This window comes from Anabrus simplex, chromosome 5, assembly GCF_040414725.1.
Source record: "Anabrus simplex isolate iqAnaSimp1 chromosome 5, ASM4041472v1, whole genome shotgun sequence".
NCBI classification, from domain to species: domain Eukaryota; kingdom Metazoa; phylum Arthropoda; class Insecta; order Orthoptera; family Tettigoniidae; genus Anabrus; species Anabrus simplex.
The window spans coordinates 321934635-321960052 of record NC_090269.1 but is presented as its reverse complement, the minus strand read 5'-3'; the positions used below and the strand labels follow the sequence as shown (position 1 = coordinate 321960052).

Here is a 25418-nt window from a genome sequence, read left to right as displayed (position 1 = left end):
AAGGGTGAGTGGGGATTTAAATGAGACTATGGCACGATGGGAAATTGGAAATGGGATTTTTAGATCCCACTGTGTGAGTAGGAGATGGGGATCTATGCGCAGATGGCCTTCACTTGTACCACAGTGGTACACAAAAGTTAGCGGATTTGTTTTTAAGTGTCATAGGGAGGTAGATTCAGGGAATCAGGGGGGACTAGGGAGCAGTGATGACAGTATAGAAAGCATGAAGACAAGTAAGGATGACATACAATTTTTAGTGTTAAAGTGTAGAAGTATTGTAAAGAAAGGAATACAGTAGAAGTCTGTTATAGCGAGAATTCATAACGGTGAAAAGTTTACTCACTATAACAGATTGTTGTTATATCTGGTTATTCGAAAAAGTCGGGAAAAGGTCCATTCACATTAAAAACTGTATTAAACGGCAATCGGTTTGTTCAAAACTTGCGTTTTCGCAGATGGTATCCACATTATGGCATACTCGTTTGTTATTTTTTGAAATCCAAAACTCCGTGAAAGTGTTTGTTTAATTTCATTGTGAGGATAAATTATAGTATCACTCCAGAGGCCTCTGTGGCCATCATTCCACTTTTCTTCTTTAGACAACGTCACCTAACCTAACTGTATATGTATCATGAAAACGTATTTCAAGCACACATAGAGAAATCTTGCATGGCTCTTCGAACTTCGTAAACATGTTGTCAGGAATTGCAAAGAAAATTATGAAAAATACTCGAAAAGAAATGAGACTATCGACTGTTTAGAACCATACATAATAGTTCTGTCACCCTTGACCCCCAAATAGGTCCCGTATCTCAAAAGATAGCACTAAAGTTCAGTCTGCTGGGTCTGCTGCTAACACGAGATAACTCAGGACCGGTCCACAGCGCTCGGCTAGGCAAACACGAGTTTTCTTGGGACCGGTCCGCATTGTGTTAAATATTACAGGGTCAGATAAAACTTTGCCTACCCTAATGCTTTGAGTTCTAATTTCTATTAATATAGCCATCCATTCAGTCACCCTTTTGTCTTGTCCAGTTTGCACTCATTTTTGCCCGTAGTCTCCCATGTTCTAACCTATCAAATGCCTTAAATAAGCCAGTTGTGATACAGTCCATTTGACCTCCTGAATCCTGGATATCTGCTATGTCTTGCTGGAATCCTACAAATTTAGCTTTAGTGGAATAACCTTTCCTAACCCGAACTGGCTTCTATCAACTCAGATATTAATTTCGCAAACATGTCTAATATAATCAGAAAGATTGCTTTGCCAAAGGTTACATGCAATGAATGTGAAATTGACTGGCCTGTAATTTTCAGCTTTGTCTGTCACCATTTCCTTTATATGCAGGGACTACTATAGCAACTCCCCATTAATTTGTTAAAGCTCCTTCATGCAAACGATAATCAAATAAGTACTAGATATTGTACTATATCCCATCCATTGTCTTTAATATATCCCCAGAAATCTTATCAATTCCAGCGGCTTTTATATCTTTAAATTTTTGTATCTTATTGTAAATGTTGTTATCGTAGGTAAATTTTAATATGTCATTAGTTTTAGCATTCCTGCGAAGTATTCAGGTTTTTCCGTAAAATGTACGGATTTTGAGTGTGTTTTATGGTTGTACAAATGAACGGTATTGTACGTATTTAGAATATCCACCCTTGGTTTCGCTTTCTGCGGTCAAATCAGAGCAACCGAGGTTGTGGGTTCGGATCCCACTGGTGTCTGGTTGCCTTTTTTGTTCTGTTCTTAACATCTCTTCAGCCCGTACTAAATGTACGTAACACGACCTAATAGGTTGAAAGTCGGTTTTGATTACAATGCGGTCGTGAAAATTCTATATTCATCAAATCAGATTTGTTTGACTTTCGATGGTAGCTGGTAGTATGAGATGCAGTGTTTGAAATTTGACCAGCTAATGTATCGATAATCACATTAACGATTATCACCATGCTTTTGTCACCCGTTCAACCTCAACTGCTACTTTATTCACTGAGATGTTACCAAACAAGTAGCAGGCTGTGATTTTGAAGAAAGGAAATCCGTGAATAGTAGCAGACTGTGAATTTATATATAACAACTTTAGTAACTGTGTTGTGCTTCCTAGCAGCTGTGAAAGGCTTTGTTTGTATGTGGTTAAGCGGAAACATATGAGCACTCATCAAGATGTAACTTTGTGTAAGTATTTTATTTCAGGGGTGATCATAACATATATTTACTTGTATTAGTATTGTTTTTAATCCCCCCCTGCCGTCCTTTTTCGTTAAAAATTTTCCGCTTTAGGATCTTCCGGATTTCTCTTTTTTAAATTGGCGGGTATGGTATTAATCATCTCTTCTATCTTGACATTATCATTGTAACCATCAATCTCTACATACTGCTGACTGAATACTTCTGCCGTCTGAAGATCCTCGCATGCACACTCCCCTTGTTCATGGATGATTCCTGGAGTGTCCTTGGAAGCAGTTTCTGCCTTGAAGTACCTATACGTACCCTGTCAACAACTGGATGTTTTATTAATTTAGGAGAGTTGTGGTGATCATTTGAGAGAACTGTGTGCATTATACTAGTATTTTTACTACAGAACAGTTCAGGAGGTGAGAAGAACATACAAAATCAATTAGTATTAATGAAAAGGGTAAAGGAAAGATTGAAGTATTTGATGGAAAGAGCATCAAGTTGAGGTACATGTTTTGTACCTGGGTTTTCATAAAAATGTCAGGAAGAGATATAATTATTTTCTGGGAATATGCATTCAATCCATGCTTCATCTACAGTAATTCACTGTCATTTTCATTTGCACTGTCACTTGAATTACCACACTCTGACATTGTAGGAACTGTTGCTGGCCCGTTAGCTATTGGCATGGCTCCATTGTTCACTGGTGCACTATCAGAAGACCCAGATACTTCATATTCATTACTTTTGCTAAAATTAAAGTCACATCTTCAAGGTGATCCGAGTGTTCCTCAATTTCTTCTCCCGAAATTGGCCTACATGACAACACGCCTTCTTTTGACTAATATTCTATTTACAACTTTACTAGGACTTAAATAAATTGCTGTGTATATATAACTACAGAGAAATAATAATAATCTTGATATTTTGCAATAAATAACTCATGTGGCAGAACGTAAAATTATTGAAAATAAATTACAGCTTGCATACATACATAAACAAGGTGGCTTTCATATTGTATCATAGACGTCCGGTGCTCGCAGACTGTACACTCGTAATGGACAAGTAAACTAGCAAAAATTAAGCTAAGTTAGTGCCATCTAATGACATGAGAAGGAATTACAAACATTCTGCCTTCATACTACCTGATTTGTAGAGCAATCTAGCACCACACTGCATAACTACACCAGTTATATGAGGGTGCCGGGTGAATCGGCATCCTGGCCTTTTTTGTGTAAAACTTAAATGCTGATGCATTGGTGTCATGGCACTGTAAGAGTTAATTAATGGGAGGTGAATATGTGAGAACTTACAGAAGACAGAAATATTCAGTTACCAGAATGTAAAGGTAGTTGGATATAAAGATAATTTCCAGATGGAGCAGGTGGCTAGTACTGACAAATTATTGAAATTAACATATGATAATAAAGACCTTTACAAAAAGATACAAAAGTTGAAACTTAAAAGGGCAGCTGGGATTGATAAGATTACTGAGTATATATTAAAGGCTATCTGTTGTGATATGTGGGATATCTGAAATACTTATTTAATTACTGTTTGTATGAATGAGCAGTACCAAATGAATGGAGATTTACAATCGTAGCCCCAGTGTACAATGTAAAGGGCGACAAACATAAAGCAGATAATTACAGCCCAATCAGCTTGATGTGTATTGGTTGTAATGTCTGGGAAAGGACTCTTTCTGATTGTATCACACACGTTTGCAAAATTACTAAATTCCTTTCATAGAAGGAGTTCAGTTGTAGGATATATTATCTCATTGAAGCTCAACTTCTAGGATTCCAGCAATGTATAGCAGATGTTTTAGATTCAGGAGATCAAATGGGCTGTATTGGTATTGACTTATCCAATGCTTTTGATAGTTTCGATCAAGGGAGATTAGTGACAAGAATTAGAGTAGATGAAGTGTTATCTGATCCTGTAATGATTAAGACTGGGAGGGGGTTGTCCCGCAGCGCAGCATTATCGGACCTTTGTTTTCTCTTATATATATAATATGAGTAATGACCTGTTACCACAGATAAGGCTATTTGCAGATGATGATATACTGTATATAGTAATAAATAAGTTGCAGGGTTGTAAGTGACTACAAAATGCCCTAGACAATGTTATGAAATTGACAGCAGACAATGGTATTATGGTAAATGGGATGAAAAATCAAGTTATAAGTTTCACCAAAAGAAAGTGTCCTCTCAGTTTTAATTACTGTGTCGGTGGGGTGATAGTACCTCACAGGGAACACGTGAGTACTTAGGTGCTAATATAAGGAATAAACTTCATTAGGGTAATCATATTAACAAGGAAGGTTACAGATCTCTTCACATTGTTGTGAGAGTATTTAGGTGTTGTAGTAAGGATGTAAAGGAGAGGGCATATAAGTCTCTGTTAAGACTATAATAATTAGGGTATGGTTCCAGTGTTTGGGACTCTGACCAGAATTACTCTATACGAGAAGTGGAGCAGATCCAAAGGGAAGCAGCACGATTTGTTCTGGGGGATTTGAGACAATGGAGGAGGAGTAGTGTTACAAAAATGTTGGGAACATTGCGCTGGGAAGACTTGGGTGTAAGGTGACGAGATCTTTGATTATGTGGTTTGTTCTTTTTTTTTTTTAATTCTACCTTTACAATATTAATAATGTATTCCTTTCAGAATAACATCAAAGAATTCTGGTTCATGTTTTGTCTTTGTTAAAAGGACATGTTCACCCATTAAAATATAAAAGTTGAGAACAAGTATGTATTTAATTTTGAAATGCACTATGTGTTACTTGCGTGTCTAACCCTGTCTGTGAATTCTAGTCAGAAACTGTCACTATTAAAAGCACATGATCACAGCAACACACATGCATATTGAGTTAAAATCTATGGACTCCAGTGAGAAATCATCATCATTAAAAAAACATAAAGTTTCCATTATTACACATGTACACATATAAGAATGCACTTGATGGTGTTTCTAATTAAAAATTAATATGTATAGTTTTTGCATGTCTTTAAATATCTTATTCTGTTTGAAATAACATATTATGTAAATAATATGCTTGTTTTTCCTAGAATCTTGAAGCATTTTTTTTTATGCAGCTGTTGAAGTCCCAAGTTTAAAGATGTAAATCCAACACTTTATTGAAAGGCTGTATAGACGATGGTTGCCTAGTTTTACTTCCTCTTAAAACAGTAATTAGCACCACGACCACCTGAAAGGCTGTAATTCTTGTAGTTAAAGCTGATTAAATTAGACTATTTCTAAGGGGATCTTCTCTCAAAATATTTACAAGCTAAATTGCCGGGCTTGGTTTCATTAAAGATGTTAAAAAAATAAATTTCCTCACCAGTCTTAGATTAGCCTCGCAATTCATGATCAGCTGTCTGCAGTTCAAAACAAGACCACACACAGGTTGACCAGGCTAATGTAAGACTGGTGAGCGATTTTATTTTATTGTAACATCTTTAATGAAACCAATCCTGGCAATTCAGCTTGTAAACATTTTGAGAGAAGTTCCAATTCAGTCAGCTTTAACTGCACGAATTACAGCCTTTCATTAAAGTATTTGACTTATATGTTAAAATTTTCTATTTCAACAGCCATGCCAAAAAAAAAAAAAAAAAAAAAAAAAAATGGAGATTGTAGGAAAAATAAGCGTATTATTTACATATTATGTTATTTCACACACAATAAGATCTTTAATGATCTGAAAAAACTATAGTCTGTATATTAATTTTTAATTTAGAAATGCCAAAAGGTGTCTTCTTATGTGTACTTGTGTATGTATTAATGGAAATATAGGTTTTTAAATGATGATTTTTGACTAGAGTCCAGAGATTTTAAATGAATATGTGTGTTGCTGTGATCATATACCTTTAACAGTGAGAGTTTCTGACTAGAATTCACAGACAGGATTGGGCACATAAGTAACATACAGTGTGTTTCAAAATTAAATATATCCTTGTTCTCAATTTTTGAATTTTAATGACTGACAATATCATTTAACAAAGACAAAACATATACCATGATTCATTGATGTTATTCTGAAAGAAAAAAATTAATTAGTATTGTAAAGGTGGAAATTCCTGAAAGAAGAACCATAACACTCTTGTTAAGGTTTATAATACAGGATAAAAAATTAATTTCATATTTCATTTCTTGTATGTGGCAGGTTTCATGCTGTCAGTGGGGAGGCGGCCTGGAAAGACATTAGTAGACGAACAAGCTTGAAGGAAGCTTTTAAAAGTAGGAAAGATAATCATATGAAGATGTTGGAATTCAAGAGGACAAATTAGGGCACATATTCATTTTTAGGATGAGGAATTAGATATTGGAATATATTATCAAGGGAAATATTCAAAAAATTTCCAAGTTCTTAGAAAACTTTAAGAAAGGAGCTAGATAAACAACTAATGGGGATCCTGCCACCAGGGTGACAGTTCTAAATTCAAATCATTAATGATATATTGAACCTTCGACAGGGTTGCTCTTCTCCTTCAACCCTTCTTCCTTAGCTGTCTTGCACTTGCTGTCTGCTTTATTCTTCAATCACCTGTATTCTTTCCTGCCCACCTCATTTCTTGCATTCTTGCATATTCATCATTCATTAACGAGTTCTGATATCTCTCGAGTTATCCACTGTTTCTTACTTGATGTTACCTTCCTTCCTAACTTTTCTTCAGCAGCCCGTCTGATGTCATTCTTCAGGACCTTCCACTCTTCATCTATTGTTCCCTTCAGTCTTTTCATTTAGTCCTTGAGTAACATGTTCTTTGAAACCATCGTTCGCACTCTTTTTCTTGAAATTACCTAGATACCATCCTCTTTCATTCCTTCCTTTCTTCAGTTTGTTCACCTTCAGATAATATTTCATGACCCCAAGATGTGGTCCGAGTCAACGGAGTTCCTGGGAGGGTCTTGCAATCCAACATCTGGTTTCTGAATCTCTGCCTAATCATAATGAAGTCTGATACCTTCCAATGTCTTCGGCTCTCATCCACATATACCGTCAGTGTTTGTGGTGTTTGAATCAAGATTTACCAAGGACTAAATTATGATCAGTGCAGAATTCAACCAGTCGACTTCTTTCATTCCTTAGTCCCAGTCCAAATTCTCCTTCTGCATTACTGTCTCTTCCTTGGCCTTCCACTGCATTCCATTCTTCCATCACAAATTAGATCCTTGTCTCCTTTCATATTTGGTATTTAATCTTCAAACTCTTCATGTATTCTTTTCATTTCATCATCATCATCTGCTGAACTAATAGGCTTATATATCTGCTGTATTGTGGTGGGCATTGTCTTGGTGTCTTGTTTTGACAACAATAATTTGTTCACAATACTCATCATAATAGCTTACCTGCTGCCCTATTTTCTTATTCATTATTAAACTAAGTCCTGCACTTCCCGTTTGATTTTGTGTTCAAAATTCTATAGTCGCCAGACAAAAAATCAGACTCTTCCTTCCAACGTGCTTTACTTACACCAATTGCATCTAACTTTAGTCTATGCATTTCCCTCTTCAGATGCTCTAACCTACCACAATGATTCAAACTTCTAACATTCCACACTCTGCCTCGCAGAATGTTGGTCTTCATCTTCCTGATTATTGTACCCCCTACTCTTATGTGCTCCCCACCCAGGGATCAGAATGAGGGACCATTTTACCTCCAGAATACTTTTCCTGGGAGGAAGCCATTACTGGTACATCGTTCGTTCGTTCGTTCGTTCGTTCGTTCGTTCGTTCAGAGAGATTTACATGTCCTCGGGCGTTAGTTACGGCTGTAGTTTCCTGCTGCTTTCAGCCATATAGTTGTATCAACACAGGTAAACCATATCAAATGTTGGTACAAAGCTATATCTGTCAGTCATCCAGACTTCCATCCTTGCAACTCCTGAAAGACTGCTACCCCACTTTCGATGAAGCATTCTCTAGTCTGGTCTCTGGACAGATACCTATCCGATGTGGTTGCACCTTCAGCTCTGCTATCTGCTTCATGGAGATGCACAAGCCTTTCCACTGTGTCAAGGTCACATGGTTCACATGGGAGATTGGTTTAAATAATTGAATGAGATTTGATTTGTCATCTGCTATTGTTTTGTCAGAGGGGTATGTCTGATTCAGGTATGGTGGTGATTAGACTATTATGGTTAGAAGGGTTGCCCCAATTGTGTTTTGGTTCCTTCCTTGTACTCAATAACAATGTGTTTCCATTTTTCTCATTCTCTTTTCTAACTGTTGCCCTCTCTTCTCACACTGACTGTTATTGTGTTTATGCTTTTACATGCTCCTGTTTCATGTTCTGATCTCTCTATATGACTTGTTTTGTCGCTTTCTCCCTTCCATTACATGTATTGACTTGTTCGGATACATTTCCCCTTTTATGTTTGTCCTGTGTTCCTTAGCTTTTACCACCTGTATTCATTGTTATCTTTGTCTCTTCCATTTTCCTGTGTTTATCTTGCTTTCCATTTATCCTTCTCTTCACACAGAGTGAAGATCTGTTCAGATGATCCTTCAATGAGTGTTGATACCTGCCCTTCTGATGAAGCTAAGAGGTGAAACTGAGCTCATCAGGGTCTTAGAAGAAATTGATGTAGATGAACTGGGATTAATGAGGAGAGAATACATATATAATACGTGTAGTATATGAAGATGTGGGGATATCATTGTCTTTCATTGTGTTCATAGGCTATTGTCTCCTCCATCTGTTGCTCCCTGTTTCTAAACTCACCTGTCATATTGTTAATCTTATTTACTCCGTGTTCTTATCTTTCTCTACATGACTTGATTTTCAAATGTCAGTTCTCTCATTAATTATGTTCACCATTCACTCTGTGTTCTGTCTAATAGAAGCACATATAAAAAAATGTTAGTAAACAAATGCAGTGTTTGGCTCAGAAAAATGAGAGAAACATGTTGACCAACTGAGTTTATTATGATGGGACTATTCATTATTTCTAACTCCACTGTTTCAGGCTGAAGTACCCCGTGGACCCATCAGTACTATTGATATGCTGCCACAGAGTATTCGCAATGTGGAGACACCTACACCACCCCCAGGTAGTAAGCGTAGTGGGCGGAAGCGAGCATTGACTGATGCTGTTACGCCTGAGCCTAAACGAGTAGCAGAGCTACCTACCCCTACTGTACCTGAAGAGCAAACTGCTTTAGATTCATATTATTACGGAACTCTGGAAGGAGATAAGGAACTAATTGAAAATGAATACAAGAATACCAACAGTATAAAGGTGAGCATACTTTGCTTATGTTGTTTATTATTCTAGGGAGATTTAGTAAGGTTGACTATAGATCTATGGAAGACTTCCTTTCGGGAAGTAATGGAATTCACCTTAATGTGTGTTGTTTAATGACACATCTACTCCTATAGTATACATTTAAAGAATGGTTCAATCGCAGGTTAAGATACTTTAAGACAGCCCTCTCAATTGAGTTTTCCCACATTTAACTCAAAGTGAATGGTGGGATATTACCTTGATTCTAGCATAGAACATGTTTTCTAATTCTAGCCAACCATAATTAACTACAATTCAACTCACATTATTAAGACATTGCAACAGCATAGGCTATCTGACAAAGTCGTACAGTCAAAATGCTGATATCGATTATATTTTGTACAGTTTGCTTCAAAAACTAGTGCATCCTAATGTACAGTGCTAGTGGTGATTGAGTGCTCCAGTGTTTTGGTTTCTCATACCAAACTGTTGCAAATTCTGTAGCCATTGAAATTAATCACAAATCTGATTTTAAAAATTATTTTCTAAATGTAATTTTATGAATGAGAACTCAAAAGGAGCTAGTTTTTGACCACAATGCCTAGGCACAGTCAACATGAGAAACTTGATGCATATAGGGTGGAAGATGATTGGTTTGGCAGCTGAAAACATACAGTTTCCTAGGTTGGAATAAGCTGAAAGACATTAAGAGAGACAATAATAGTAAATGTTGCATGGTTTAGTAGAGAAATGTTTAAGGTAAGATATTTCACCATATCTAGAATGTTAAGTGTGCTTCGTATTGGCTTTGTATTAGAGCACTGCAATGCTTGTTTTCCACTCGCTCGTATTCGTTCGAAGGTGCTGGACTCAAGCTATTTCCCCAGGTGGGAAGTGCTTGAAGCTGCGTTGATGAGCAAATTACGCTTGCGAGAAGGACAATCTCAGGAAACAACGGGCAATTGTTAAGATTCAACTGTCATTAAAAAAAAAATCTTCTGTAAGAAATAACACACATTAAAACACTGAAGAACAAAATAAAATAGTAAATTGTGTTCCTTCTGTTTATTCACTTCAATTTCTTATATTTTAATTTATTTACCATTGTAATTTCCTACATATATAGGGTGATTCAGCTAAGTTATCCACCTCGAATATCTTCTGATTTGTTAAAGGTACTGACATTCTGTTTTCATATTCTTAAATTGTATTAAGGGGTTCATGAAATACTATCCTATTCCTTTAGATCACATATGTAATTAAAGAGAAACCGGTAGCAACTTTGTTTTTTGAATGCGAATACAGTAATACCTCATTAAGACGTTTCTGCAGGGGAGAACAAAAATGAACATGTTAAGCGTGAAAACGTACTACTGAATATACAAATAAAAACTACCCAACAGGGATATGGAAACACTAGATACGATTTTTTCCGACATGAAGGCATTTTACGTTATGTATCTACGGGTACAATGAAAACTGTATCTGCCATTTCTCAAAATGAGAGGTAAATATTAATGTCGTGTGAAGTCAACACTTTGTTTGATATGTGGTTTGGTTCCGAAAAAGTAAGTGTGCATGTGATGGACTTGGTTAGACCCAAAGAATTAATTCTCACTTCAGTATGGGGTGATGGAACCTTGAGCAGCCTGTTTGAACAGCGGACGGAGCTCCAAAACAGACAAAGGAACTCAAATACATGCATGGAATGCTGATCATGTGACGAACAAAGAAAACTCTGCAAGATATCAAACTTTACAGGTGGCTATTGTTCCCGGTACTGGAAGCGCACACTGCGTTCGGCGCGTGTAAACTCAAAATAGTCTTGAACAAGGGAAAGGAAGAGGTAGCAGTATAAATGATTACTGAGAAACCTGAAAAGAATTATTCTGAGAAATCAAGCTGTAGTGGCGTTCCTTGTGTATCCTTTTCAACACTTCATACATGTACATTTAAAAATCAATAAAAATTCGTAATTTGTGGTGTTTCATTCGTAAAGGTGTAATCATGATTGGTAATTCATAATTATTGTGATTGTATCATAATAGTTGGCATCTCTGTGATTATTTGTGACAGGAAGTGGTCGCCATCCTGTTGCCAGTGTGCTAGGTGGTCAGAGCATGTTGCATATCACATCAACCTTTGAATTCCGCCAGTTCATGTGGTACCCACCGCGATGCGATATTATGCAGTTATAGCTTTGTCTGCAAAATCCTGTGGATGGTGCGTTTCTCTGTGCCACTTGCCCTCTCTAATTCCAGTAGCGTCCATTGTCTGTCCTCCTTCACGAGGGGCTTGATGACGGCACGTGCCACGTTGGTCCGTACACTGACAGGTGGTCCCGGGCATTGCTAATCAACAGTTGGCCACACGTCCTTGCTGAAATTTTCCTACCAACCATTATACTGTACAGTATGGGAAGGCATTATTCTCAAGGGCTTTCACCAGTTCACTGTGACATTCTCTCACATTTCTCCTGCGGAGAATTGAAATTTTGATGTATGTGTGCTGCTCAACACGGGTAACATCTGTCTCAGACACCACTCGCCACACAACTGATTTCATAGCACTCTGTGCTACTTCCGACAGTCACAGAGCCATCTATTTTTGTGAATACACACCATGTTACAAATAGCAATTTGTGATCCGCTCACATATCTGCAGGAAAAATAAAAGTTGCAATAAATTTTGCCCCAACCCTCGTATATCAGGTCATCTTATTTTCTATATTTAATTAAATACTGTGATGCCGAATGGGGTCGTATTGGTCATTATGAATTGTACACGTACACTCCCCCTCCCATACAGAGTCTCACTTACGCAGTGGTTAGTGTTCCAACTCTCAGCCGTACTTACGTTTATTTATGAATGAACATGTTATTTATGTTGTTGATTATAAGAGGGTTGTTTGCTCATTCATAATGTGAGCTTGCTATACCTGAAGTGTTATTTTTAATGCTGTTTTGTGGGATTTTTGTGGGGGTACTGCTTGCACGAGAATCTCCCTTGCCAGGGAACCATATATACATCTATAGTCTGGAGTCTTTACTTCCTGAAATCGGTTTTCTGTCGTGTCCACAAGGGGCTGTATTTTGTCCCGCTTGCCTACCTCTTGCTCATTGTAGGCGAAATGGCAGAATCTCGAGAGTAACTGAAACCTGTTTCTGCTCATAGCACTGCAAGCAACTTCCGTGTAGAACACAGTCTTAGCACTTCAGTATCATGCTAAGTATGGCAGTTGGACAAGACCCATCTGCAAGCGAAAACCAAGGAATTTTCTCATTTTGTCCAATGTTTTGTCCACACATTCATTAAGCAATTTGATGGACTTAAATACTTACTCATTAAAACTTGTTGAACTGGGCGAGTTGGCTGGGCGGTTAGGAGCGCGCAGCTGTGAGCTCGCATCCGGGAGATAGTGGGTTTGAACCCCACTGTCGGCAGCCCTGAAGATGTTTTCCATAGTTTCCCATTTTCACACCAGGCAAATGCTGGGGCTGTACCTCAATTAAGGCCACGGCTGCTTCCTTCCCATTCCTAGGCCTTTCCCGTCCCATCGTTGCCATGAGACCTATCTGTGTCAGTGCGACGTAAAGCAAAAAAGAAACTTGTTGAACATTATGGTTTGTTTCCTCTACCATGAAATTTATTCAAGAACCTTGTTTATCCAGGCCTCATTAATCCAGATCTCCGGTTTATCCGGCTCAAAAATAATAAACATTTATTTTTACTTGTACAGTATTTCTTTTACGGGGTCGATTTTTCTTGAATGTCTTTCCACCAAGGATAATTAAGGGCAGGAATTGGAAGTAAGTTGGCCGCGGTCTATCAAAGGTACCGTCCCAGCATTTGCCTGGAATTGAGAATGGGGAAACCGCGGACTCTTCTGAGTTCCTTGACACATTTGCACGCATTCCCGGATGCTCGGACGTAGATGGGAACGGCATAAATGACTGGTGGAAAAATGTCTGTATTTCAGGCTATGGCATAATGACAGATGAATAAATTATTGCCTCTTGTTCCTCAGCAGGTAATGACGAGAGTGATGGTGAATTCGAAAATGAAACCGGCGCTCCATCAGAAGAAACAATGACTTGTGGAGATGCAACAATGCAGCTGGACAAACTGATGGTCTATTTAGAATCCCAGACTGAAACCACGCTGACAGAACTGATGTTAGTAGAACGTCTTTGTGATCATGCTGCACGCAAACGCTATACAAATGTAAAACAGAAAAGGCTCACACATTATTTTAGTGCATTAAACAGTCATAAATGTAAGAAAAGTGTTCTTATTTTTATTCTACAATTGAAGAAAGGTATTACTGTACAACTCATGTTAATATATTACATAACAAGTACTGTATTTGGTTTTTGTAGTTTTTCCGGATTATCCAGATTTTCGATAATCCAGATCAGTTCGGGTCCCACTTATCCTGGATAAATGAGGTTCTTATCTAACAAACAAATGCCATAAGGTGAGGTATCGGAATCATTAGCCATCCCTGTGCCTCCACCTCTTGAAAAGGAATGTCACGCTAAGGGCCAATTTAAGATCCCTTGTTGTTGTTGTTGTTCCCAGCTGTTTCTTGAGTCGAACACCCTCCTCATTTTCACCTGGAGGCTCACTTTCAGCACTTTCTGAATTGTCATTACTTTCTACAATCTCATCATCTGTGCTCGGTTCAAAATCAGTGTAACCTTCGTCGATGACATCGTTTTACTTCTGCAGTATGTAATCCAGACTATCTGCACTTAGTTTTTTACTGCTCGATTTACTCATAATGACTTAAAGATAGTAATGAACAAACTAACTCACACAGAAGAAAACTAACAGCATTACACACTTCCACAAACAATCCACAAGATACACTGTTACTTTGTCAGCTTACAAAGCACTCCTGACGTACATGTATGGGGTCACACCAAACCAGGAATTGACGAATGAAAGGTGGACTATGCACACTTAAATCGACGCCCAGCAGACGGCAGGAAGAGGCTTTGTACAGATTCGAAACGTATACTTACTGCATACCCAAATAGGTTTGCACAGTTCTTGAAGTCAAACAAATGTATGTCATGACGTTAAAGAAATTAAGTGCTCCCACCCAAATGGGGTCGCTTGGCACTTAATGTGTTCATTTCTTCTCCTTCTCTGTTTCCTTTACATCATTCTGTCCTCTCGCTTTAAGAACATAATGCTTGCAAAACATATTTTCAACTGGAAGTTCTCCACTGCCTAGGATAAAGGAAATCAGAATATTAATAAAGTTGCTTGTGGTGTGGAATGTTTGCTCCCAGGAAAGCTGACACTGTACATGTCATGAATTCTTCCTTTTCAGTTTTAACACGTTTAGCACTATCAAAGCTGTCTCTGATTGAACGTTGTTTTATTTTGTTTCCTGGGTTTCTTTATTTATCTTGTGCACGTTGTTATTAAGATGTTGCCGGGCTGAGTGGCTCAGACGGTTAAGGCGCTGGCCTTCTAACCCCAACTTGGCAGGTTCGATCCTGGCTCAGTCCGGTGGTATTTGAAGGTGCTCAAATACGACAGCCTCGTGTCGGTAGATTTACTGGCACGTAAAAGAACTCCTGCGGGACTAAATTCCGGCACCTCGGCGTCTCCGAAGACCTTAAAAAGCAGTTAGTGGGACGTAAAACAAATAACATTATTATTATTATTAAGATGTTTGTCATATGAATCTTTTCTTTCCCATGTGACTCTCATATTACAGATTTTGCAGATCATCACTTTGTGTTTTGCAAGGAAACATAGTAGAAGCTTTCTTTTGCATGTTCTAAAGTACAGGAATGGACAGAAACCATGGATGGTTTCCCCATGTTTAAATACAGGTCAAAAACAGTGATTTCATTTGATAATTTCCCCACATGTACACTCCTGTGTAGTGATTGGCAGTCTAAGACAGGGTCTCAAGAGCAAGCAGCTGTTTCTCATGAGAAATTTTGAGAAATCTAGAGAGCGTTGTCCCCGGATTGTGTGGCGAGAAGCATGTCGGGCCTTTTCCATTCTGTAAATATATATCAGGAAGTAACTAGGCTGTTCATTTCTTTCATTTCTGCAGAGGTCTAATTTGATGCAGTATAACATAATTGTAAAGGATAAGCTTTCTGGCATTGTATGCTGTGGATAGTACACTAATGAGTAGGCTAAGTGTAGAAACTGACAGCTATTGTAGGTGTACATTGTTATCACTCATAATTTATCAGACTCCTCATTCAGTATCCATTTGAGCAGTGCTTGTGTTTACTAACATTATGGTGACAAAGGAAAGAATTCCTTGCAATGTTATATAGTTTTCCCATTATAATTAAGTACTTCACTACGTGTAATTGTAATAGTTTCTAATTGTACTCCACAACTTAAAGACGGTGTCTGAAACAGTGTAATTCGTGGACGTGAGATCATTGTGTGAACAGATGTCACATAGCACAGTGCACTGTGTTGTTTATTCAGAACTAAAATACATCAGCAGAAGTACTTCTGGGATGTTCCGGCACTTTAATACATATATCCCTGATGGAGATTTGTCATAGAGAACACCTCCGGCTCAGTCTGCATCACATGAAGCTACCCTGTCAACAACAATTGCGATGTTTCCGGGTAGGTGTACAGCATATCTGCAGTTGTTAACAAATGATATAGGGTTATTCAGCTAAAATGTCCACCTCAAGAACCTAATGAACCATTTAAAATACTGACATTCTGTTTTTACTTTTGTTAATGGTAGATGAACATGCAGTATTTTTCCAGGTTTTTGACAAAATTTATCAGCACACACACATTTCCATATGAGAACATTATTTCACACAATAACTGCTGATGTTACATTATCAGACTGACACTCATAGTTACTGGGATGTTGTACAGATTGCAGCACAGGAAAATCTGCCTCAAGATTCTTGCGAGAGTCTCGAGATCTGTGACGTCAGTCTCGAGAGTCTTCAAGAGGGCATTGCCCATCACTACTCCTGTGATGTGGTCTAAACCTGTATTTGTGTTTCACAGGAACTAGATAAATATTGCTAGTTCATTGAAATAGCCACTTCAAGCTCCATTGTGGTCAGGAGTGTTTCACTCTGTTTTGACTGCGAGGTGCTATTGAGAATGTACCGGATGTACACCTTCTCCGTTCAGTTGAACTGCACGTCTTCAAGAAGGCCATCTGTGATGTAAACCCTGAACGGTGTATCTAAAGAAGTTCGGACCTTTAATCTTTAGATGTCTGTACTATCGACTAATGTGCCCCATCTGGCGGGAGGACAGACAATTCATTTTTAAGGGAATGTTCTGTTTTCAAGATTTGTGAACTTGAAGAGCTTGTAAATTGTTCTTTTTATGTGCTGAGTTGTCGCACTTAAATGGCTTCCTTCTTCCTTATGTTATGGACCAATCAGAAATTTTTGTATATATTTTGTAACCAATTAAAATTGGGGGTGTGTACAGGCATTCTGCCTAGGTCAAGAGAGTTCGGGAACCTTCCATCTGAGTTGTTATATAAGTTGGGCGCTTTTGGGCCATTTTGTCATCTTTGCCGGTCCGGTCTTAAAGTGCATACAGAGTAAGTGGAGGCAGGGCGAGCCTTGCCCATCGTTAGAAGGCCCACCAGCTCAAGGTAAAGGCAGACATCTTTTAGCAGAAAGTTAACTTGAGGGGAAGGTTTCAAAATTATTTCTTATTGTAAATTTCTAAAGTAAATATCACCTTTTAAATGTAAATTTTCAGGCAAGTCTAAGGACTCTATTCAAATCCCTGCTGGGAAATACGTAAATGGGAATAAAGATTGTTCACCCTCTATTAATTCCCATTCAACTTGGTCTGGGGGTGACTATGATTTTCTAAAACTCTAAATTCTTCAAACCATTTTGGAGCTTAATATTTTGCCATCTAATCACCCTCTGTACTATTGGCTTAGCCTCTGTAACTTTGGGTCATAAGCCCATATATAATTTGGAGTGTAATTCAACAGGAGTTAAAGTGTTTCGTCTCCTAGCATTTTGTTCATGGCCGATTCTCTTAAACCTTTTCTTTGTACATTTAGGCCATTTAGAATGGGCACTTATTGCCCCTGTTTGAATTCTAGTTGTTTATAGACAAGTGTGGATCAGACTCTCGAGCAAAAATGACAGTAAACACTGTTTTCGAAGTTTTGTCTAGTATCAAATTTTTATAAGAAACTTGTGCCCGTGTGAGGCTGCTCTGTTGTAAATTTTGGAGCTCAGTCTCCTAAACGGTAATTGAGTGGAGCAAATATGCTCTGTGAAATAATGTACCTTTAGAGCTACCTTGCTCATTTATTTGTAAACTATTCTATCGAGAACCTTCTCCGTTGTACCTGATCATGATTTTAAGTCATTGTTGTGATCAGAGCTGACGAGCTCATCGTTATTCCATTTAACTGTTATTTATTGTTGTCCATTCAGATTATTTATCGGAAAAAAAATTAAAGAAATGAAATTTCAAAATTTTCTGTTTTAAATTATGCTGTCATCTTTTCTTTGTCCACCCATTCACACCCGCACCTCCTTACACCTCTGTAATCCTCGATATTACCATAACAGAGAACACAAAAATTACCCTGACAAATTGTTAATAGATTTTGGTCAGAAAGTTTATTGCACCCTTCTACCAGGGACTTATATGTTTTTTGTTTTATTATACATGTTTTGATGCTCATTGCAGAGGGAAAATTTTTCTCATTTAAATCATGTGTTAATTTCTCTTTTAAACTAGGTACTATTTCCTTCTTTTGTTGTTGTATTATACTTGTTACTGCAGTCATAACTGGTCTTGAATATTGCTCATTTTCAGGATGCCTTCATACATCAATTTGTTCTTTTGTTTAAGGATTTATAAAAGAACTTTTATCTTTTCAGTGTTGTGCATGTCAGCGGAAGTTTACAAACAACATCCAGCTGATGAAACACTTAATCTTGCATGCACAAAAGGAGTCCCATCTCTCAATAGAGCTTGTGGATGTGACACAATGCAAATATTGCCTTAAGATTTTTCCCACATCTTTCCTGATGCAGACTCACATAGAAGAGGTATGTACTGATTTGCCTAAAATCTAATTTTCTTCATAAAATATAATTAGAAATTTTTCATTTGGGCACTGGGGGTTACATTAAGTATAACAGAATATGTTCAGTGTCATTTGCTGACTTTCCTTTTTTTTATCCATAGCTTTCACTTGGTGTTATATCTGCTTTTTAAGCCGTTAAATGTCACTTTATTCAGTCACCTGCACTTTCTGATCTCAAGATGACAGTTCTTGTTTTGGAATTGACCGTATCATGCTAGCTATAGTTTGAATCATCCACATGATCTTCAATAAACTTTTTGTTGGTACTTGATGCTTGTTGTTGAATTTGGTGAAATGCAGTAAAACCTTGTTAAAACATTTCTGCAGAGGACAAGGAAAGAGAATGTGTTAGGTGAGAAAAATGTGCTATTAAATACACTAATAAAAACTATCTAGCAGCGATATAGGTAAACTTTTTTTTTTTGACGAGTGCATTTTACGTTGTGTATGTGCGGGGAAAGTAAAAGCTATGTGGGAGTTTGAAACTGATCCATTTTTGCATTCTCTCTGACTGTGACTTGTGCTCTCTGAATGTCTAGGTGCATTGTTAGGATATGTTTGTATCATCCAGGATATAGATTCTTTGAAATAAAATGGTAGCACATAGTTGACTGGAAGTGATCCCCCTTTTCATTTTAATCTGTTCACTACAAGCTATATCTACCCTTTCTAAAAATGAAAGGAGAGTATTAAAAGGTGTAAAAAACACACTGGAGCTTATAAAATAACAGCAGTGTATTGAAAGGCGTGAAAACCACCAAACATCAAAGAAGAACACATTTGCAGAAGAAAAATAAATATGCATTATTGCAGATCGTACACTTCCCTAAAATATATATATATTGTTAGGTGAAGCCTTATATTTAGATCAGTGGGTTATTAAACATTATTTTGTGGTCACACTCTTTGAGCATGGATTATTTTGCGGTTACAATCAACCACGTGCGAAGGAACAACTTTGGCCACTGTTTGGAATGTTAGGAGATTTTCGAATCTCTCTTGCTTTGACCTACTCAAGTTGAAACTCACAGTTTCAACATTTGCACCACCTCTACACGCATAAATATGCGGATACCAGAATACTTCCTGTAGGATTTTAATTTTTCTTCATTTGTAAGAAATTTTTTTTCCATATCCATAACTAGGCTATCACAGGGCAAATACGCACCACGCTTGTCACTTCACACGATTAGGTTCCGAAACCGTATGTAGGCTATCATAATTGATGATTTTAATTTCCATGCTGATATTGACAATACTTAAATTGGGAAAGATGTTCTACATAATCAGCACCTATATTTTAGACCCGTTTCAGTACATATTGTGCTATCTTCATTTAAAGACTTAAGAAATTTAAAACATAAATTAGCACTTACGAGAAAATTAAAAAAACAAAAACCTTGTAAATGCACATAAAACACTTATTTAAAAGTTTAATGTATCTATGTTGTGGATGAGACTTTGTCTTGAAATTGCATTTAAAATTAATATACGAGACATTTGAAGTACAGTATGTCCTTGTTGTGAATGAAAATGTGACACTTGAAACACTTATATGAATGAGTTCAATACATCCCGCTTTTGGATGAAACCTTGTCTTAAGATAACAATTACAATTAACACATGACACTGCACCCGTATGGTCGGTGCCATGGAGCTCCCTCCATACTCAAGATCTTGGACAGGTTCTTCTTACTACGAGGTTAAATTGAGATAATCGAACGCCTCAGTTAGCTAGGGTGACAGAACGCCGATTAAACATGATTACATTCACTCCCGAATGGATTTACGATGAAAAATGATGATAAAGTCGAATTGCATTGAGAATCTTATTGAGCGATCAACATCCAAAGTTGAAAATTTGACCTATCAGATTAATCAAATGAGTTTCATATGGTGACTAATTAAAAGCTCAATGTTGTATAATTGAATATACCTCATGATCGCATATTATTATGATAATTGTCTCCAAATTGCTTAGACTCATATTATTACTATTGCCTTATAAATATTAGTGAACATGATCTTGAATTGTATTATCATGGAAGGTTAAAAATGTCTACATTACATAAACAGCAACTGAGTTATTCTGGATAGGATCGTATTTATTCAATTAATTTATTCAATTAAAATCCCTAAATTATATTAACGTTACGTTAAAATATTTGAAAGTGAAATGTTAAAATAAAAATCAATTATCAAATTTAAATGTGTCAAAATATAATGCAGTGAACGTCAATTCATATCACTTAGCCAATTTCAATTGTTATATTTATACTGTACCAGTAAAAGAGCCCGACTTTAAGATTTATTTTCAATGTAAGCATGGAATAGTTCTCAGGGCTAAACTGGATGAATATTAGCTAGGGCTTGGTACAGGTGGCAGGGTCCTATCTACAAGAAAAGTTTGAATCTGATTTGATAAGAGTTTATTCATGTAATGCATATTAAATTGCACATCACTTCATGGTAGATAGGGCTTGTCTTCCACATTGTCCTTTAAATGGCCCGGGTCTCCAGCTCACCAGGCCACACCGGCTGGAACACGTTCCAGAAGATGCCCAAGTACTCCGTCAAGATGCAGACGGACCATCCAGGTTGGTTGCATGGAATACGCCTCAAATTCCCGATGCTCGTGATGACCTCCGCTGGTTCCTGACGATGTTGAGGGTAATCACATTACCCAAGTACAATGAGGTTGATAGAATCAATGCAAACTCCGATAATGTGCTCTTCGTCACTCACAGAATTTATAAATCAAAGTTCATGAAAACCTTGAGTAATTCGTTTTCTCACCACTAGTAAAATCACGAGACAATGTTCATAAAGACTTTCAAGAATCCACTCTTTAACACTCATGGAAATGACAAGTCCGTGGTCATGAAGACTTTCAATAATGTCATAGTTCATCAATGAAAAAAATTACAAGTCTTCAAGTAATCACTGGCAAAGATCACAAGTCTATGCTCATGGAAACTTCAAATAAATTTAGAGTTCATCACTCGTGAATATCACAAGTCTTTGAAAAATCACTGGTGAAATTTTAGAGTCCATCACTCGTAAATATTACAAGTCCCATTTATAAAGACTTAGAAAAATTCAGAGTTCCTCAACACTTGTAAATATTACAAGTCCCATTTATAAAGACTTAGAAGAATTCAGAGTTCCTCAACACACATAAATATTACAAGTCCCATTTATGAAGACAGAAGAATTCAGAGTTCCTCAACACACGTAAATATTACAAGTCCCGTTTATAAAGACTTAGAAGAATTCAGAGTTCCTCAGTGAGACTATAACCACACGAAGATAGCTTCCGACGATAATGGCAGCGAGTAGAGCCACGTTGACTATTCGACTGTGTCTGACTGACTGAAATATCAGGCTATATTGAGCCCTCCTTATATTTGGTTTGGGGACATCTACGTCACATATGCCGTGAAGCTGGTTGTCTCCTGAATCCCGCGACGGATTATCTTGAAATTCAAGCCTTGCAACTTTTATGTAATTCCCTTTAAAATGACATGTTGATCAAGTCGCTGCCACAATTATTATAGGAGTTTTAAATTTTTTCTCCATCAAATGTTCCGGAAGGTGTGACGCTTGAATCTGGAACATACGAGTTCAGGCTAGCTGCACGTGGCATGACAGGCGGGTGATCTAACTAGCTCCTGCGGCTACGTCATGCATACAGCTGTTCTCAGCTTGTTCGCTCGTCCTGCTGAATGTAAACAAACCAGGCTTGCACGGAATAATACGCGTGGTGATAAAATACGATCAACTCTCAAAAAATATGCATGTACAGGTCGTAACCGGTACAATACAAACACTAGTTCACAATAAATATTCACATTATTCTTTTCAATTATCATCAATGCAATGTACAGTATCATTTTATCTGACGTATTAAACCTGAATATGTTCATCTATCCCCTGACGATGACTTTTCAATATCCATGATAATTCTGTCACGTATATCGCAGTTATGAATTTACATATATATCATTTAGCAGTTCACATTTGCTTTCAGTACAGGGTTTTAATTAATAATATTCTTCCATAATTGAAAAATAAATAAAATTAATCTAAACCATCCTACTTTAAAATAAAATTGCCCTGAAGATACTCGCACATACATATAAGATCAGACACACAATAATATTCACACATACCTCCAAGGATCTATCCTATTGATAAAATAATATATGTAATGATGAATGGAATGATGTGAAATGATACCAAGAAAACAAATTTATATTTAGGAAATAATATAAATGAATTGCACAACATCTAAACTAAAAGTCAAACTATTACTTATTTCATAAAAAACTACAGTTAAATTATATTTAAATAAAAGGTTAGCTCTCCTTGTAGTTATATTTAATAATAACGATGACACTCGTATCCGGTCTCAGTATCAATCATTATTAGGTAAAAATATAGCGGTAAGGATCATTCAAATAAAGATCTAAATTTCGCAAGTAATAACCCAACATTATAAATTACGGCAGTTCACGAGTGGAAATCATGACCTCTGTCTTGTTGATATTCTCACAAATATATATAGAAATAGGCAGTACACACGCTCATTGCCTCACGTGCGTACGATATGTCCATAGCACATGGATTCAAGCATTAACCTTAATTTCCCTGTATCATTAACATCTGATATGGATTCGAATAACTTCACTCGCACTGATGTCTGTAAACATACCATATGCTTCTGACACATTTCATAGGATAATTCAGTATCAGTATGAAAATTACTATCAATACCTTATTATTAATAATATATCACCACAACATAGACCAATCAATATAAATACACACGTAGAATATCCATCATAAATTCAACACTACACACATGCCTTACCTACACAATATGTGTATGAAACCATATACAGTAGAACCTCGATAATTCGAAATCGGTTAATTCAAAATCCCGCCTAATTCTAAGAAGTTCTCATTCCTGGAAACATGAGATACAGTTTTGCATGTTATTTAAATTGTTTAATTCGAAATACGGACAATTCGTAATTCGAAGTACAATGTCGGCCCCATTACCGAAATTCAGACTTTTAATTCGAAACTGTCTTCACATTTTAAAACAATAGTATGTTACAAAGTAATTTCAACTCGAAATTTATCTGCGTCTTAATAGAACGGGTGTTCTGGAACGTGGAGGGGTAGCTTCCCGCACTTACACTCTCTTTGGTGGGTCTACAGTGCGCTTCATGATTGCTAAGTTGAATGAAATCTGAATTATTTTGTATTCAACCTTTTAAGGAAGGCCGTAATATCACGCAACAGGCAGTGTGCAGAAAAAAAGAATCCGCGAACACTGGCGATGCCGACAGTTGACGAAAAGCATGGCTCATATAATAAATTCGTAGGCACCGTACAATATTGTCATTGCCAATGAAACTGCATTGCTTTATTTTAATGCAAGCCCAAACGGTCTTACAGTTTTAAAGGAGAAAGTGCCAGCCGCAAGATCATACAAGGGTGGGGGATGGGGGTCATTGTAGTGCGTTGCAATTGCAATGCACATCGAAGCGAGAAACTTTATCCCCTTGTCATAGAAAAGTTTGATAAGCCACAATGTTCTAAGGGCGTCGGGCACTTTCCGTGCCAGTACAAAGCATCTAAAAAGGCAAACAGTACAGATATACAAAAAATAATACATTTGCACAGGGGAACCAGCATAATTTATCCTCATCTTTGAATTGTGTGGATTTTTTTTCTTTCGTTGCGCGAGGTTATGTTTCAGTGATTTATCCAAGTGCATTATTTGAACATTGTAAACGCACCTTGTTGGATACATTTCGGAAATAGTTTTCTCCACGGCATTTGAAAGGTGTAAATTGTGAATTGATGTGATTGCATGACGTATTAATGGGTTTTAGAATACTTTGTGACGCGGCAAATGTTTACATTTCTGAAGTACGAGAGAAGTGCCATGGTGGGAAATCGTACAAGGATAGAGTGATAGGAAAGTTTGATTTTAGGGGCATCGGGTACTTTCTGTGTAAATACAAGGCATCTCCCGTCAAAACTACGTGATATTAAACATTTCACGAAGATATAGCGACCTATTCCTTCCGAACATCATCAATCAACAACTAACAACAAGAAAGAAAAACATACATGCTTTAAAATAAAATTACCGGGCGAGTTGGCCGTGCGCGTAGAGGCGCGCGGCTGTGAGCTTGCATCCGGGAGATAGTAGGTTCGAATCCCACTATCGGCAGCCTTGAAAATGGTTTTCCGTGGTTTCCCATTTTCACACCAGGCAATTGCTGGGGCTGTACCTTAATTAAGGCCACGGCCGCTTCCTTCCAACTCCTAGGCCTTTCCTATCCCATCGTCGCCATAAGACCTATCTGTGTCGGCGCGACGTAAAGCCCCTAGCAAAAAAAAAAATAAATAAAAAATAAAATTGTGGAACATATCTTATTTTACGTCTGCTTGTGGCCGGGATAGTTATCGTACTGCTACATTCTTCCTCGGGTATGTTCTTCTCCGGACATCGGTTCAGTCATCGGCGAGTCTCGGCAGTTGAGCTCGTATTCACGGGTGCTGTCGGCTGGCTTCCATCAGTTGTCGATCCCATCTTTGATTTAGCAATTCATGACGTTGTTCTCAAGTGCATGCATGAAAAACATATTCAAAGACAATGTTAATAACATCTTCTTCTTAGTTGCAAAGCCTTCTTGTACTATAATTTTGCTTTGTGCGGTAAAATGTGACTTCAATTTATCTGCTATAGAGATTTCTAAGATGCTTATGGTAGCTTAAGATCATCTAATTCAATGGTATTGTACTTTAAATGCTGGCATTTTCTTAAAATGCGTTTCCTAAAGAAATTTTCGCTTTTCTTCCATGCAATCCC

General features: G+C 37.4%; 1 protein-coding gene across 8 annotated transcripts in view; it reads left to right on the top strand.

The window, feature by feature from the left end:
- LOC136874046 (uncharacterized) overlaps window positions 1-25418 on the top strand; it is a 616846-nt gene that overhangs the window by 405015 nt on the left and 186413 nt on the right. For all 8 annotated transcript variants that reach the window (XR_010860213.2, XM_067147551.2, XM_067147552.2 and 5 more), the window contains 2 exons: window positions 9166-9438; window positions 18318-18488. Coding sequence is in view for 7 of the 8 variants with exons in the window: in XM_067147551.2 (XP_067003652.2) it covers window positions 9166-9438; window positions 18318-18488 (444 nt within the window). In the remaining variant the exon portion in view is untranslated. The remainder of the gene's footprint in view (window positions 1-9165; window positions 9439-18317; window positions 18489-25418) is intronic.